The 17,535-nt window shown below is 38.6% G+C and overlaps 1 protein-coding gene across 1 annotated transcript in view; it reads left to right on the forward strand.

Annotated features, from left to right (window-relative positions):
- The window catches only part of CDH13 (cadherin 13), a 1,187,477-nt gene that overhangs the window by 991,070 nt on the left and 178,872 nt on the right, over positions 1 to 17,535 (forward strand). The window contains exon 8 of the mRNA XM_033219143.1: positions 2,757 to 2,897. Coding sequence (XP_033075034.1) covers positions 2,757 to 2,897 — 141 coding nt within the window. The remainder of the gene's footprint in view (positions 1 to 2,756; positions 2,898 to 17,535) is intronic.

Genomic DNA, 17,535 nt, shown 5'->3' on the forward strand with positions numbered 1-17,535 from the left:
AAATTATAAAATATACATATGATTATATTGTTGGCAACCCTTAAATTAACATCTAGGAATTATGTTGGTAAATGATATTATATGGGAAAAATAATATGATATTTACCACAATCTCTTCAATATTGGAGGAGAATCCACATAATTTTTATGTCAGTAATTGTGTGCTTTCAAAAATAAGTACAATATTTTATGACAAAAGTAAAAGTGTTATACAAGAAATTAGACCTGTGCTGTTCAGGCTAGTGGTTAACCTGTTCAGAGACACTCGGGAAAGATTTTAAAGGTGACCAATTAACTGGTTTCCTATGGTCCAGCTGCAGAAATTATGACCAATAGTACATCCAATCCAGCTTGTCAGTGATGACAAGCAGCAAGCCACTTCCATTAGGCTCAAGTTTTCCAGCTTCAGCTTCAGAATAGATGGGATTTCAAGCATCCATACTGAGATGTGCCAACGAAACCAGCCAGGAGCAAAATTACCAGAATTCTTGAACCAGGCAGAACCAGGGCAGATGGCATCTCAAGCACCTTCGCGGAGCAGTGCTGGCTGACCCAGCCAGAACTGGAACTGGGTACCATGTCAATTCCACTTGCACTCAGTAATCAGAGAACTCTGTGACCTTTGATCCTGGTGGAGCTGGAACTGAAACCAAAACATGAGGCATAGAGCTGTCACAGGAGCACACTAACTTCCCAGTCATCACCGTGAATTGAAGTAGAGGGTCTTAACAAACCACCCAACAGAACCAGTACTCCTTAAAGTAGTAGCTCAGAAGCCACTCAGAAGTTGAAGGAACAGCCGGTGAAAGGTGTCTCCGTGAGCAGACAGCTAACTGCACTTCAAAATACTTTAAAGTTTATGAGAGACCTAGCATTGAGCTATTGAAATTTACCACATAAACTTAGGACTTTAGAAGAAAATTAGACATCCTCCATTGCCTTTTTGTTCTTTGCTTCCTGTGGTATTTCTTAATTATTGGTGGGTATAACCAGCTGTTTTTGAAGCCGTCATACTGGTAGGACTATTTATGTGAGTTGTAAACACCTATTATTTTTGTTACTGAAGGTAGTTCAACTTGGACTCTCTGTGTGAGTGGTTAAGAAATCTATCCAATGTGGGTTAAGCAAATAAGGAAAATTATTGCCTTCATTAGCTGAAAAGTTCACAGGCGGGGCTGGCTTCAGGAGTGGCATGATGAAGTGGCTCCAGTACAACCACTAAGAATCATTTCTTTTCTGAGATTCAAGTATCATTAATTCTCTTAGGATATTGCCTTTGTTCTCAGATGCAGGGGCTTCTCCTGCCTTACTCCTCCTGTGGTCATAAGATGACTCCTCTAGCTCCCCCTGCTAAATGCTTCCAGGTCCACAACACAGGGAAACAGAACTTCCTTCGCCTAACTGTCAAACACAGGGCATGGACTTATCATTATATCACTGGAATAAGATGCACCGACTGGCTTCTCCTAATTAGGACTCATTCCGAAAGTTCAATGGGTAGGAGATAGAGAAAGGTAATCCCAACCCAAACCGCCTGAGCAGAGAATAAGTAAAGGATAGGTCCCCAAAGGAAATGTGGGGTGCTGCCTTACCAGACAAATGGTATGCTTGTGGACCGATTCAAGCAGAAACCTACTACCAGAGACAATTTAACTGTATGGGCTGTTATTTACCAATGGCTGCACTCTTCTTCATCTTAGGATCAGGGCTATTTGGTTAGTTGTTTTGACTATATAAACGTGATAGCCAAATCTTTGTCAAATATTTAGATGAAAAATACATATGTAAAGAGAGAGAATAGTGCAATATCGCTTGTGTTAAATGTATCAGATCATTATTGGATTAAATGCATCTTCCAAATTTAACAGCCTGTGCAACAAAAAAGACCTGAAAGAAGTGTGATACAAGTGACTTTAAACCTCAGGGGGGATTTTTCCCCATCTCTAAAATGGGAACGATTATTGCAAGTTGAGCTGCTCGTTGAAAACATTAACAAGGATTTCTGTAAAGTGTGGTAATGCAATGCTTGCCTCATCAGATTTTCAGTAAATGCAAGTTCCTAAAGCTGCCATCTTTGTCCTAAGCTCATCATCAAAGGTAGCCTCATTTCTGATCAGCTTCCTGAGGTCTCTGAAATAACAGATATGGACGTGAACATTAAAGGACAACGTAGGGGCCAGTCTTGATGGCTCACACCTGTAATCCCAGCACTTTGGGAGGCTGAGGTGGGTGGATCACGAGGTCAGGAGTTCGAGACCAGCCTGACCAACATGGTGATACCCCGTCCCTACTAAAAATATAAAAATTAGCTGGGCATGGTGGTGGGTGCCTGTAATCCCAGCTACTCAGGAGGCTGAGGCAGGAGAATCGCTTGAACCGGGGTGGCGGAGGTGGCAGTGAGCCCAGATCACACCATTGCACTGTAGAGCAAGACTCTGCCTCAAGAAAAGGACAATGTATATCCAAACCCAGGAAATGGAACATTCTGTGATATATCAAATGTCTTCCTAAAAAAGAATCGTAAATATAATATATTCTGTCCCCATGGCAAACTCCAACCTTTGAATAGTGACGGTCTTTGGAGAGATTCCAAAGGCACATTTATACACAATAGGTTAAAATGTTATCACTGCTTAAAGATGCCTACCCTAGATGGAGGAGGGGGAGTGACAGCTCCAGGAACATGCTTGCCACCTTTCCAAAACAGTAACCCAAATCTAAATGTCATATTCTTTCTTTGTGCTTGTGCTTTGTAGACTCTGGAAAATCCCAAGTATGAACTGATCATCGAGGCTCAAGATATGGCTGGACTGGATGTTGGATTAACAGGCACGGCCACAGCCACAATCATGATCGATGACAAAAATGATCACTCACCAAAATTCACTAAGAAAGAGGTAAACCCCTGTGCCAAACACCAACCACCATTGTGGTCACAGCTATGATTACTGATTGATGTTAATTCACATACCACAGCTCCCGCTGGCTCCCGTTTCAAAATCAAAATACTCCTTTGTGGGAGAGACGATGGTGTTTTGCTGGAATTCTTTCTCACATTTTTATTTTGTGTATGTGTGAGGCTAAAATACCAGAGCACGGTGAGAACAAAAGCACTGAATCTTGTTAAAGTCCATAAGAAAATAACTTTTAATGCCCAAGTGCCATTTTCCCAGTTTTATTGGTGTTATTTAGCAGTGAGTTATGAGAGTCCCATTGTGATTTTAGCATAACAATAACTATTTTTTTCCAGCAAGTGCAGATTGAGAAGCCAGACCGAACAGCAGCAAGGAGGTAAAGCAGATTTCCTAGTCAATAACAATGTGGCCCAGGAGCTTATAAATAACAACCAAGTTAGCTCGTCTAGGAGAGCCGTTATTTATTCTCAGTCCCCATGCTTTTATGATTATGGATCATGGTTGTTGTTTCCATTTATTCCAAGGGAGCGATGTTCGGGGAAGGGCACAGTACACAAGATCACATTCAGTTGCTAAATTTGTACCCAGACCAGGAAGCTGTTTGCACTATGCATCTGATGGAAATGTGGTAAGATCATGGCTTTTTTAGGGGCCAGGGCCAGGGCATGGATTTGATACCCTTCTTACTGACCAAGTGAAGAATATGGAATAGGTACGATGGCCCCTGACTTTTGCAGAGTCTTTCCTGTATGCACCATGGTGTCTCCACCTGAGATCTGTTGCCTCATTTGACTGTGTGAGCCTGGCTTTGCCATTTTACTAATGAACTTATTGTGATGCTCGGAGAATCTAGAGAACAAGCTCCAAGGTCATGGACAGAAAAAGTAGCAGAAACAGGAAGTGAACCAACTTCCTGTGATTCAAAACTGTACTCCTAACTGTGGTGCTGTGCTTTCCTCATCTGCCATCAATGCTTCCAACCTCCATGGTGTTTGGAGAAAAAAAAACCTATATAGGGACCTGCAGTTGCCCCAACCCTCTCTGGAGGAATCTCAAGGCTACCTGGGGTGGCTTGAGACAGGTGGATCCTCTCAACCTCCAAGTTCCCCAGTGGCCTCTGTATTAGTTCATTCTCACACTGCTGTGAAGAACTACCTGCGACTGGGTAATTTACAAAGAAAAGAGGTTTATTTGGCTCATGATTCTGCAGGCTGTACAGGGAGCATGGCTGGGGAGGCCTCAGGAAACATTCAATCATGGCAGAAGGCAAAAGAGGAAGCCAGCGCATCTTCACATGGAGGAGTAGGAGAGAGAGAGCAAAGGGGAAGGTGCCACACACTTTTAACAACCAGATCCATGAGAATTTCATCGTGAGACAGCATGAGGAGGGTGGTGCTAAACCATTAGAAACCAACCCCATGATCCAGTCACCTCCCACCAAGCCCCAACAACAACACTGGGAATTACAATTCAACATGAGATTTGCATGGGGACACAGAACCAAGCCATATCAGACTCTTCACCTCAGCAGCCCTGCATGGCTCATTCAGGAGGTAGATGTCCCCCTTTCTCCCTCTGGTGTCTTGGGCACTCAGGATTCCAACCTCACAACAGCAAAGTCCACAGAACTTGATCTGCTCCATTCTCTGACTTCCCATGACAGGGTTCCTCTAGCTGCTAATACAGACTGCTCACTCTTGCCATGGTTCCAAACTGGTATTTCAAGAACACCAGTTCTAATTAGTTCCTAACAATTCTGACTCACTTCCAAGAAATTAGTCCCACAAATTGCACCACCGGCGTGGGGATAGGAATGAAAAAAATATACTTCAGGGTCAAATAGATGTAGGAAACACTGAATTGATTACTTTTAAATGATTAACTGCAGGACTTCTGATTAATTTAAAATGCTTTGTGTTTCTTTAACAGGGTTAGGTATGGTCTATAGGGTTTCTCATTCTTCTTTGGCCTGGGGACTTTTTTTTCTAGGCCACCTCATATGGCTTATTGAGCTGGTGTTTCATGGACTGTTCATTGGGGGATTTTTGTTTATCTTTAGAATTTCTTTTCAACCTATTTCAAAATAAAAACACAAAGCACATTGTAATATTCAATATAAACATAACAATGAGAACAAAAATAGGATAACCCCAACCCGAAATATGAAGATGAATCTGTGTTACTAACTGTGTGAGATTAATTAGTTACTTCAATGCCACTCTGAATTTGGCTCCTGTGACTTAGGAAGAAAAGAAATGTGTGCTCAGTTGTGGACTAAACACTGTGAATGAAAGACTGTTGTTTGTAATGTCACTGAATCCAAGGAATAATTTAACATGGACTTTAAAGGGTAGCCACCATTCCACAATATCATATTAATTTCAAAATATCATATTGTAAATACTAAAAGCATACAATGTTATCTGTCAATCTTAAAAAATAAATTTTGAAAAAAAGAGACACTGAGTAGCATAAGGAAAATGTATCCGCCTGTGAATACTGGCAGAAGCACAAAAATGTTCTTCGAATGGACATTAGACAGTGAGCTTGAGATTCCCAAATGGCAGAGCTGATACCTAAATTCATAAAGAGAGATAAGTAATCAGATGAAAAGAAGTGATAACAAGTACACTAGATTCTCATTTGGATATTAAATGTCCCAAAGGAGTCTTTGCCCAATGTTTGATAAATGAAATTCGTGGTTAAACTTTCTATCATGTTCCTGAAAGGCTGATGTTCTTTGCTGTTGAAAGGGATTCCTACACTTTGGATAGCAACACTGCTGTAGGTAGTGTGATTGATAAGTAAGGAGGGGGTGCTGGAGCCAGACTGGGTTCACATCCCACTGACCGCCATGTGGTGTGAGCATGTTAACTGCTCTACATCCCTGTCTCTTCACCTGTTAATGGGCTGATCGCAGAGCCTACCTCATTAGGTCATTGTGTGAGCTAATGACTAAAAGCACCTAGATAGTGCCTGTTGCCCAGTATTCTCTAAAGTATAGAGATAAGGACAGCGGTGATGACACTGCTGATGAGGATGGTGGGAGGAAGGCTCTGATGGAGAGAAAGGTTGTGATGAGAAAGATATTATGATGACAACGATGTTTCCAAAATGTCAGAGGCCAAATGACATTCTTATCCAAAGGGCCACCTCCCCTCCGGGTTGAAAGGCTACTGTTTTCCTTTAAAGTGATGTATGATTCTGCTCAAGCACTTCAAAATACATGGTTAGGACCCTAGAGTTCAAGGGGAGAAGCAATTCTGCAGGAGAGGTGGCAGAATCTGTGAAATGTATCATTATAAGATCAGGGCTGGGGACAAAAGCAAGAGAGACCAAGAGAAACCTGCTGGGGAGAGGAGAGCTCCTAATGAGGACCGGCTCAGATGCAGCGGCCTCTAGCATATGGAAGAGGTAGAAAAACAGGATGCCCTAGAAACAGAGAGGAAACATGGGGCTTACAATCTTGAAGTTGAAACAAATTTTAGAGATGATAATCAAGATTTAGTCATTCCAAAATAGAAATGGTGATCATTCGGAGTTGAGGATGTCCAGAAAGCTCTCAAGAAGATGTTGTCCTATGTAAATTTTTTCATATTTTAGGACATTTCTAAGTTCATAAGAATACATGGTTTTGGGGAACATATAGGGTTTTTTAATTCTACCTTACATGACTTTCCCTCTCCAGAGAGATACATCTTTTTTATCTATTTTTGAAATCTATATAAAAGAGGAGTTATGATTGATCACAAATAATAGAGCCTGGAAATAACACTGTTGAACAAGATAGAGGTATAGTTTCTCTCACTTAAAAGTTTGGAAGGGAAGGTTGGGCATGGTTGCTCATGTCTGTAATCCCAACACTTCGGGAGGCGGAAGTGGGAGGATTGCTTGAGCCCAGAAGTTCAAGACCAGCCTGGGAAATATGGTGAAACTCTGTCGCTACAAAAAAAAAAATAAATAAATACAAAAATTATCCAGGCATGGTGGCATGTGTCTATAGTCCCAGCTACCTGAGAGGTTGCAGTAGGAGGATCGTTTGAGCCTGAGAGGTCAAGGCAGCAGTGAGTCATGATCACACAACTGCGCTCCAGCCTGGGTGACAGAATGAGACCCTGTTTCAAAAACAAAGTTTGCAGGTAGACAGACCCAGGACAGTTTGGTGATGTCATGATATCAATTTCCCAGGTTCCCATTAGCCTTCAGCTCTCCCTCCCTCACGGCTGCCTTGTGGTACAATAGGGTCACTGCAGTACCAGGTGTAATAGCCAGTAACAGGAAGTAAGAAGCAGGGAATGGGAAGAACAAAGGAGGACCTGCCACCTGAGTGAATGTCACTTGAAAACTCCCCAGAAGACCAAGTAACTTCTGCTTGCTTCTCCTTAGCCTCCCTTACCTGTAAGGGAGGCTGAGAAATAACTACAACTGTCTTCACTTGGCATGCTGCATTTATAGTGTTTGTTTAAGGAAGGTGATACTTTAAAGGTTACTTTTAAAAGTAAATTCTTATTGCAAAGTAAGCTCAGCCAGACATGGTGGCTCTGTAATCCCAGCACTTTGGGAGGCCAAGGCGGGCCGAGGCAGGCAGATCACCCGAGGTTAGGAGTTCGAGACCAACCTGACCAACATAGTGAAACCCCATCTCTACTAAAAATATGAAAAGATTAGCTGAGCGTGGTGGCACGTGCCTGTAATCCCAGCTACTTGGGAGGTGTAGGCAGGAGAATTGCTTAAACCAGAGAGTCGGAGGTTGCAGTGAGCTGAGATCACGCCAGTGTGCTCCAGCCTAGTGACAAAGCAAGACTCAGTCTCAAAAACAAAAAAAAAAGAAAAAAGAAAGTAAGTTCGTTTATTTAGTCCTCTTGTGTTCATTTACAAGGACTATACACTTGCTGAGAAGCAACAGCCACGTCTCTCCTATTCTCTGTTGTATCCCGGCAGGCACTCAATAACAGAGCATTTGCTGGACGCTTCCTGAAGATAATTTTAACTTCAGAACAGCGTCACTGCGTATGATGAACCAAGATTGTACTTAAAATTGCCGCTGATACATGAAGTCAATTTTCAGTCATTGACTTTCATGCAAATTTAGGTTGGAAAAACTAGTTTTTCTCTGTGGAGGGTTTTCTCTAAGTTTTCCTAATAGCTTGTACATTTGACTTCAACTAACTGTTAGTTTTGAACTTCTTACATAAGGTATTTTGAAATGGTCTGAGGAAGTCTAGTTAAACTCTTCAAACGCAGACTTTAAAATATACACGAAACCTTCAGCAGCCCCATTTGTGACTTTTTCCTTCTTGTCTCTAAAGTTATTTTAAAAAAAAAAAGATTTCTGATTTGTGGCTAAAACATGGTTGATGCCCAACAAATACTGATTGAATAACTCATATTTTCACATAAATCTCAGGTCATGGGGATTAATAAACTCCCTATTAATTTTTAAAGAATGTGTTTGCAAGTGATTATAAGATTTTAAAAAAACAGAGAATTTCAAATTTCATTTTCCAGTTGTACCTTAAAATGGCAATTGGTCATTTAGATTTAATAATTTAGGACTTTTTGGCAATTCAATGAGTTATTTCTAAGGTAAATGTTTTGGTGTTTGAGCTATAACATGATCATACCTATAATAAAAATGACATAAAACTTGTAAGATCCTGTCCTCCAGGTGCAAAATGAGAGATGGGAGAATGCTCCAGTTTTCACAAAGGGACAAAGGTAAATGGTAAGAGTTAGGAGCTGTCAAGCTGCAACTGAGCCACAGGCAGAAATTCACATCAGGTTATCAAATGAATGCTGGAGTCCAGGCTCCAATTTCTAAAAGTCAGTGTGGAGTCTTAAAGAATACATGGTGCCTCAAGTATCTTCTTTTCTTGTGGAATATTAGCATTTTTTCTTTTTTTGAGACAGGTTCTCATGCTGTCACCCAGGCTGGAGTGCAGTAGCACAATCACAGTCATAGCTCACTGCAGCCTCGACCTCCTGAGCTCAATCAATCCTGCCGCCTCAGCCTCCTGAGTAGCTGGGACTTCAGGCATATACCACCATGTCTGGCTAATTTTTGTTTTTGCTTTTTTGGTTTTTTGTTTTTTTTTTTTTTTTTTTTTTGGTGTTGTTGTAGAAGAGAGGTTCGGCCATGTTGCTTGGGCTGGTCTTGAACTACTGGGCCCAAGCAATCCGCCCATCTAAGCTTCCCTAAGTGCTGGGATTAAAGGCATGAACCACTGTGCCCAGCCAGTATTAGCATTTTTAATTAACATATTGACTTAATTAACTGCCTAATACAACCTGTAGTAGTTTTTCTCTTCCATGTCTCACTGCAAACTCTATGGTCACTTGTTCATATAACAATTATGTAAGATCATTGTCTATAGAAATATAAGAACTAAAGGTGTAGGCTTTCTTCTAGCAGGGTTGATAGAAATTTCTCTGTGTCATCAAGAGTTTAGAAACTTTTTTTTTGTTTTTGCTTTCACAACACATTTTATTATTGGAAAACTTGTGCACATTTTGAAAATTATCGTCAAATTTAAGGACGTTTCTATCATATATACGAGCTATGCCAAGCTTGTTCACTTCACAGCCTGTGAGCTGGCAGCATGCAGCTGAGGATGGCTTTGAATGTGGCCCAACACAAATTCGTAAACTTTCTTAAGACATTATGAGATGTTTTTTAGTTCATCAGTTATCATATTAGTGTATTTTACATGTGACCCAAGACAGTTCTTCTTCCAATATGGTCCAGGGAAGCCAAAAGATTGGGCATCGCGGAGCTATGCAATTTCCAGTGTTCTTGTGTAAAAACTAATATTTAAATCAATGACACATATTAGCTAAGTTGTCATCCACACCCTTGTGTGGGACATATTATGAGTTTTATGTTATCTTTATTGATGCAAGCATGGCAGGTCAAATCAGCAAGAATTTAAATCTTTTTCCAATGTATTCATTATGATTCATGCTTCTTCATTAGTGGCTTTATGAAACAGTCAAGAAGCTATTTTATTTCTTGTGTTAGAAATTTACCTTTTCCTGTTAATAAATTATTTAAGGCAGAATGATGTCAGGATACCTATTTATTTCATTGTTTAACTTTATCACTTTTGCTTATAGTCCATTCAAGTTTTTAATAACAGCTTTATTGAGATATAACTCACATACCATAAAGTTCACACTTTTAAAATGTACAATTCATTGGTTTTCATTATATTCACAGAGTTGTAGAATTATCATTACTGTCTAATTTTAGAACATTTTCATCATCCCAAAAAGAAACCCGAATCCATGAGCGGTTACTCCCCATTGCCCATTCGCCCACCCAGGCAACCACTGATCTACTGACAGCCTCTATGCATTAGTTTATTCTGGACATTTCATATGAGTGGAATCATGCAATACATGGTCCTTCCTTACTGGCTTATTATTATATGTATTATTATTATATAGGACCTTATTATTACAAGGTCCTTCCTTACTGTTATATGAACAAGTGACCATAGAGTTTGCAGTGAGACATGGAAGAGAAAAACTACTACAGGTTGTATTAGGCAGTTAATTAAGTCGATATGTTAATTAAAAATGCTAATACTGGCTGGGCACAGTGGTTCATGCCTTAGTGTTATGTCTTCATGGTCTGCCCACGTTTTCGTGTGTCTCAGTACTTCATTTCTTTGTGTGGCTGAATAATACTCCATTCCATGGTTATGCCACATTTTATCCATTCATCCATCGAGGGACATTTAGGCAGTTTCAGTTTTTGGCCGTTGTGAATAACGCTGCTGTGAACATTCATGTAGAAGTCATTAAGTCTTTATCTGCATTTTCTCATCCTAAATAGCTAGAATAAAAAAATACCCATAATATCACTTCACATTAGTAATCTGTAATTCCTCAGTTGTTTTATTGAAACATTTCAAAATGCCTTCCTAAATTACAGTCAATATGGCTTATTCAAGATTTATCAACTTCCTTTTATTATGTAACTTTCATATGAAAAAAGTACACAAATCCCGAATGATTTAATTCTCAACAGATTAAACACAAAACCCAAATCAAGACACAGAATATGATAAGCAACTCAAAACCTTCCTAGAGTTCCTGTTAGTCCCACCACCTACTCAGTAACACAGCTCCTCTCCTGACTTCTTTCACTATCAACTATTTTTTTCCTATTTTTATCTTTATATAAATAATTACAGGGTGGACTCTTGTGACTAACTTTTGTGAGATTTATCTATCTTGTTGCACATAGCCATAATCTATTGATGTTCATTACCATACAGATATGTTTCGGTTTACTCTTCCATCCTAGTACGTGTGGACATTTGGGTTATTTCCAGCTTGGGGATAATTTGGGTAATAGTGGAATAAGCATTCTTGAATGTGTCTTTTGGTGCATATTTGAATGCATGTATGTGTTTCTGCTTGGGGTATATCTACAGGTGAGATTGCTAATTCAGCTTCAGTTAATTCCACCAGAGTAGTTACTCCAGTTTACAATGGAACACTCAATGAGAATCGTGACTGCTATATATTTTCCCCAACATTGGTTGTATTGGTTTTTTGGTTTGTTATTATTTGTAGCCTTTCCAATGTGTATGTAGTGGCATTTCACTGAGGCTTTAATTTGTGTTTCTCTGGTGACTAATGACGTTGGCCATCTTTCATCCATCCACTGGCTGTTGGGAGTCTACTTTTGGGTAATACCTGTTCGAGTCTTTCAGCCATTTTTTAAATTGGGTTATTAGTCTTTCTCTTATCGACGTGTTTATCTTTATTCTCGATGTGAGTCTTTGAGTTATATACATGTTGCAAATATTTTTTTACACTCTGGCTTGCCTCTTCACTCTCTTAATGAAGGTGGAGTCCCAATTTTAATGAATTCCAATATTGATTGATGGTTAATGTCATCTGTGCCCCATTTTTGCCTACCCCAAAGGTTTAATCTCATTGATGGATATGAAACAATTTATATTTCAATTTGCTAGCTTGTGTTTTTCCAGGAATTTGTCCATTTCATCCTTTTTCTCTGTTTTTCTTGGTTGGTCTTGCCATGGAGTCATTCTATCAATTTTATTCATCTTTTCAAAGAAACTATTTTTCGTTTTGTGGATTTTTCTGTATTGAGTGTTTCTTTCTTTCCTTCTATCTCTTTGGGTATCTTTTGCTATTTATTTTTCAAGCCCCTAAAAATGATACTTAAATCATTGATTTTCAGTCTTTTTTTCTAATGTATGGATTTAAGACTATATAAATTTTCCCTTAAGCATGACTATAGTTGCATTCCACAATATGTGCTATAATGTATTTTCATTATCATTCAGGTCAAAAATAGTTTTGAATTTTCCTGGGTCACTTTTGTGACTTCTGGTTTTCTATAACTATATTGCTGAATGTAACATATTTGGGAGTTTTTTTTATTCTTTGCCATTAATTTCTAGCTTCATTCTACAGTGGTTAGAAAGCATCCTGTATATGATTACAGTCCTTTGACATTTGTTAAGGCTTGCTTTACAACTCCATATGTAGTCAATTTTGATAGATGGCCCATGAACACTTTAAAATAATGTTAATTCTGTAGCTGTTTAGTCTAGTGTTCTATATACATCAATTAGGTTAAGGTTTATAATTTTGTCATTCAAACCTTCTATATATGTTTTATTAATCTACTTATTGTATCAGTTACTGAAAGAGTAGATATATCTATAATTATAGATATAACTATTTCTCCTGTTAGTCCTATTAAATTTTTTAAAAATTAATTTGAGGCCGTCTTATTAGGTGCATACAAATTTAAAATTGTTATATCTTCCTAATGTATTGACTATCATTATGAAACATACCTCTCTATCTTTGCAAATGCTTTCTGCTTTAACATTTACCTCACCTTGTATTAGAATAATTATCTTACCTTTCAGTCAGTGTCATCATGATGTATTTCTTTCTGTCACTTTTTTCTTTCTGATTTTCTATAATCTTATATTTAGACTATGTCTCTTCTAGGTGGTGTATGTATGGGCTTTGATTTTTTAAAATCAATTCTGATAATGCTACCCTTACTTGAATTATTTTGCCCATTTACATTTAATGCAAGTACAACATATTCATGTTTAAATCTGCCAGTGTAAGTATTTGTTTTCTATTTGTTCCTTTTTGCCAAATTTCTTTTTCTCTTATCTCTTACCTTTTTCTAATTTACTTTGATATTTTTTATAATTTCATATTCAGCTCTAATAACTTATTAGTTATACTTTATTTTCATATTCTTGTAGTGGATTCTGAGAAATTACAATATATATTCTCAACTTATAGAATCTAACATCAAGTAGAATTTTTAGCACTTGCTGGGTAATACAAGGACTTTAGAAAATGTGAACTCCTTTTATCATCCTCCTACCTTTTGAGATATTGTTGTCATGTTTTAAGTCTGCATCAGTTTATGTTTTTCTACTTATTTACCCTTTGTATTATTATTTATTTCTCCCTATTTCGGTGCTTCCACATGGAGCAATTTTCCCTCTGATTAAAAAATTCCTTTTATTTTAAAAATACTGCAAGTCTGCTGGTAATAAGTTATCTCATATATTGTTTGTCTAAAAATGTCTTTTTTGCCAGAATTTTTGAAGAATATTTTCACTGGAGGTAAAATCTTGGTTGCCAGCTATTTTCTTAGAGCGCTTCAAAGGTAACATTTCATTGTCTTCTGACATCTATCATGTTTGTCAAAAGGTCAGCTGTCAATGTTGCTTTTAACTCCATTGAAAGAAACATGTCTCTTTTCTCTGGCTGCTTTCAAAAACATTCTTTTCTTTACTTTTCAACAGTTTAACAGTGACATGCTGAATTGTGGTTTAATTCGTATTAATTATACTTGTTCCTTAAGTATCTCAATTCATAAACCCAACTCTTCGAATATTTCTTCTGACTAATTTTTTCTTTACTGGTACTCTTACACATGAATGTGTTTGTGTATGTGTATATATGTGTGTTTGTGTATATATACACACATATACATGTGTGTATATATGTGTTTGTGTATATATGCACACATACATATGCAAACATACATCCTCCACATAAATATATATAGAGACTTTCTGTGTTTCTGTTGACCTATTTTTAAGTTCACCTGTCCTCTCTTCTGCTCTGTTTAATCTAATGTGCCCATTTACTGATTTAATTACACACTGGCCAGGCACGGTGATTCACACCTGTAATCCCAGCACTTTGGGAGACTGGCGGGCAGATCATTTAAGGTCAGGAGTTCAAGACCAGCCTGATCCACATAGTGAAACCCCATCTCTACTAAATAAATACAAAAAATAGCCAGGCATGCTGGCACCCACCAGTAGTCCCAGCTACCTGGGAAGCTGAGGCAATGAGAATCACTTGAACTTGGGAGGCAGAGGTTGCATTGAGCTGAGATCATGCCACTGCACTCCAGCCTGGATGACAGAGCGAGATTCCACCTCAAAAAAAAAAAATTAATTAAAAATAAATAAATAAATACATACATACATACATACATTATATTTTAAATTATGTATTTTCCATTCCTTTTTTAGAATAAAATTATCTGCTGAAATTCTATGTTTTACCTATTTTCATGAATTTTTTAGTCAAATTATTTACAATTCAATGTCTACTAACTCCAGCATCCATTAATAGATGCTTCTGAGTCTATTTCTATTATCAGTCCTTTTCTCTTGGTTTTTGGTCCTTTGTTAGAGTCCCCTGGCATACCTAGGAATTTTTCCATTTAATTTTGGGCAACTTATATGAAAATGTTTAGAGATTAGTTGAGACTGTAGCTGATGGTTCCCCCAGAGAGGATTCCCTTTTGCTTTCTGAAAACAGACAAGAGTAGGACAGGATGACTTTAAGTCAGTCTGACATGGAGTTGGTTCGTGGTGGGACTCAGGCTTTTTCAAGAGTGGGTCTACTTCCCAGTGTCCCCTTCTCCTCGGGTGCAGATTTCCTGGGGTCCTAACTGAAAGTCCATTATGCTTCCAGGGCTCCTCCACTTTGGCCACCTTGCATTTCACTTCTCAGTCCCTTGTCTCTGCTGAAAGCTCTCCTTGGCCTTCTGGCCTCTTAGACAGCACCTTCTGCTCAGATGCTTAGCCTCCTGTTCCTCTGCCCTCGCAATCTGGGAAATGCCTTCAAGGTAAAAGTTCTGTGGAATATTGGCCTTGCTTCAGGGAATTTTCCTTCTCTCCAGGATCCTGGACTCTCAAGTATTGGCTGCCTTGCCAGCTCTTCAGCACATTCAAATAAGTGGGGAGTTTTATATTAAATCCATATCCTGGTTATTCTAGATTTGAGGGTTGGTCTAGAAGAAGCTTGCCCCAATCATCATAAAGAGAGAAAAAAAAATCTGGATTAGCTTTTTAATCTGGAGTATCAGGACAATAGCAGTAGACATGTTGTAGATATAATTCCTGTGGCAGAAAGCATAATATTTTTATTTTAAATGTGGAGAAATATAATTAAATGGTTTAACAGTACCCACCCCATCTCATCCCATGTGCTTCAAAATCAACTTATTTCAGTAGAAGTTTAAAATGTTTGAACTGTCTCCTACTTGATATCAATAAGCAAGAAGGGACTCTAAATCCAAGAAAGCTAAACTTGGCTTTCTGATTCTTCATTTGATTTGACATGAATATCTACAGTTCCCTTAAGTCTTTGTGATCTTTTCATCTGTTTTTGATAATTTGGAGACTCCAGATATGAAGTTAGAAGACACCCCTTTGTGCTTCCACCCTTTGCCGGAAGCCTAATTGAAGTGAATATATTTATTCAGTCCTCCAGGGTTCCACGCAATATATTCGAGTGCTTCAAACAAAAGCCTCCTACTTGGATAAGCGTTTACTTCCTTTAGGAAAAGAGCTCTTTAACTTCAGATGCACCTGTGTCTAAACACTGACCACATGATTACACATTCTGCTTGCTCCAAAGAGATTAATCCAGAAAGTCAACCACATATTTCTTAGAAGATCGAACACATTTCAATTATCTGACTCAGGTGACTTTTCTGGAGGGTGGAGTCCAAGACATTTTAACTACCAGATAAATCTTTGAAGATGATTAAATGTTTTTCCAAATAGTCTAGACTCCCTCTTCCTATGAAGCCTTTTATAGCTATTATAGTGATATATTTGAGGGTTTTTTTCCTGATACTGTAAAATCACATATCTGACAGTTTTCAATGTGGCTGAGGTTTTACATAAACCTAAATATATGCTACTGGGATCTCTATCTCATATTTTGTACAGAATGGTGGGGAATATCAATATGTAAAGAAATGGAATTTTTGGAGAGAAGAGAACAGTGTGATTTCAGTGCACGGGTACCAGCAATTTCCAACTCTGTAAACAGTGCCATCACTCCTGATTACATCATTTCCTGTTCTTTCTTGTCCTGACCAACACTTTGTCCAAGGACTCTAAGAGATCGTCTGTTGCAAATTGCATTCCCAACTTCCCATCGCATAATCGAAGAGGGGTTTGCTGCAAAACCACCAACACCTTCATTTCACATTTATCTTCACTTGAAAGGGGTGAGTTCATCACTTTCTTCTCCTGCACCAAGATCATAGGAAGATATGAAATCATCAACTAAATCTTCCAAATATCTAAATCTTCCAGCTAAATCTGTTCAAATATCAGAGGCTCTGGAAACAGCAGGTATGCAGCTGAATGTTTTTAAATAAAAGAGAGTGAAGGGAAACATTTGTACACATATAAGCAACGATCTATAAATAGAAGCCATCATCCAAGCAGTATATTTCCAACTAAGGAAAAGGGTGGTATGTGCATTCCTGGATTTAATTGTTCATACACACAAGGATGAGCTATCCTGCAATGTTGGAAATGCCCATGCTGATTATAAACTCTGTGTGGAGTATCAAAACATCTGGATTTTTTAAGTGAAAAAAATAATCTACCCTGTGGCTATTTCTTCAAGTCACTCCTAAAGGTAGACAAGGCAGCCAGATGATTTATTGCATTAATCACTCTTTCGTAATTATATTCATGATGTGTTGATCCCCATCATCCCTGTGTGAACCTCTATGCAAATTCAGTGCCTTTGCTCACCCTCTGGTTATACTCAAGAGTCAGTGGCAACTCCGTGACAATCAAAGCAGTTTTTCACCACAGCTGGCAGAGTCTTACCACTGAGCCGCTCCATAGCACCGCGGCCTCTGAAGACTTCATCCATCTGCTTCTCTTCAAAGATAATATCCTCATACTAAGAGCAACAACCACAAAGTCATAAAACATCTACTTTTTTAACTCTAAGAATATGACATGACTACACCTCCATAATGCAGTTTGCAGAATGAGAACAGGAGTTCAGAAATAGAAAGCCAAGAGCAGCGTAAATGGAGCCTGTTGGAAGATGAAACGTCCAAGCCCACACTGCACCTGGAAGCCATTTTGTACTGAACAATTTTAGAAGTAAGGTCTTGGGTCTGATGCATAGACAGTTTCAAACACTGTCCACCCGGCCACAGCCTGCCTTCGTCTTAGGCTACATGGGAGCTCTGTTTACCCCAACGTGCCCAGCTTTGGCATGTCTTCGTGCCACTGCACACTCTGTTCCCTTCTTCCTGGAA

The sequence above is a fragment of the Trachypithecus francoisi genome, unplaced genomic scaffold (genome assembly GCF_009764315.1).
Source record: "Trachypithecus francoisi isolate TF-2019V2 unplaced genomic scaffold, Tfra_2.0 Lachesis_group10, whole genome shotgun sequence".
Taxonomy (NCBI): domain Eukaryota; kingdom Metazoa; phylum Chordata; class Mammalia; order Primates; family Cercopithecidae; genus Trachypithecus; species Trachypithecus francoisi.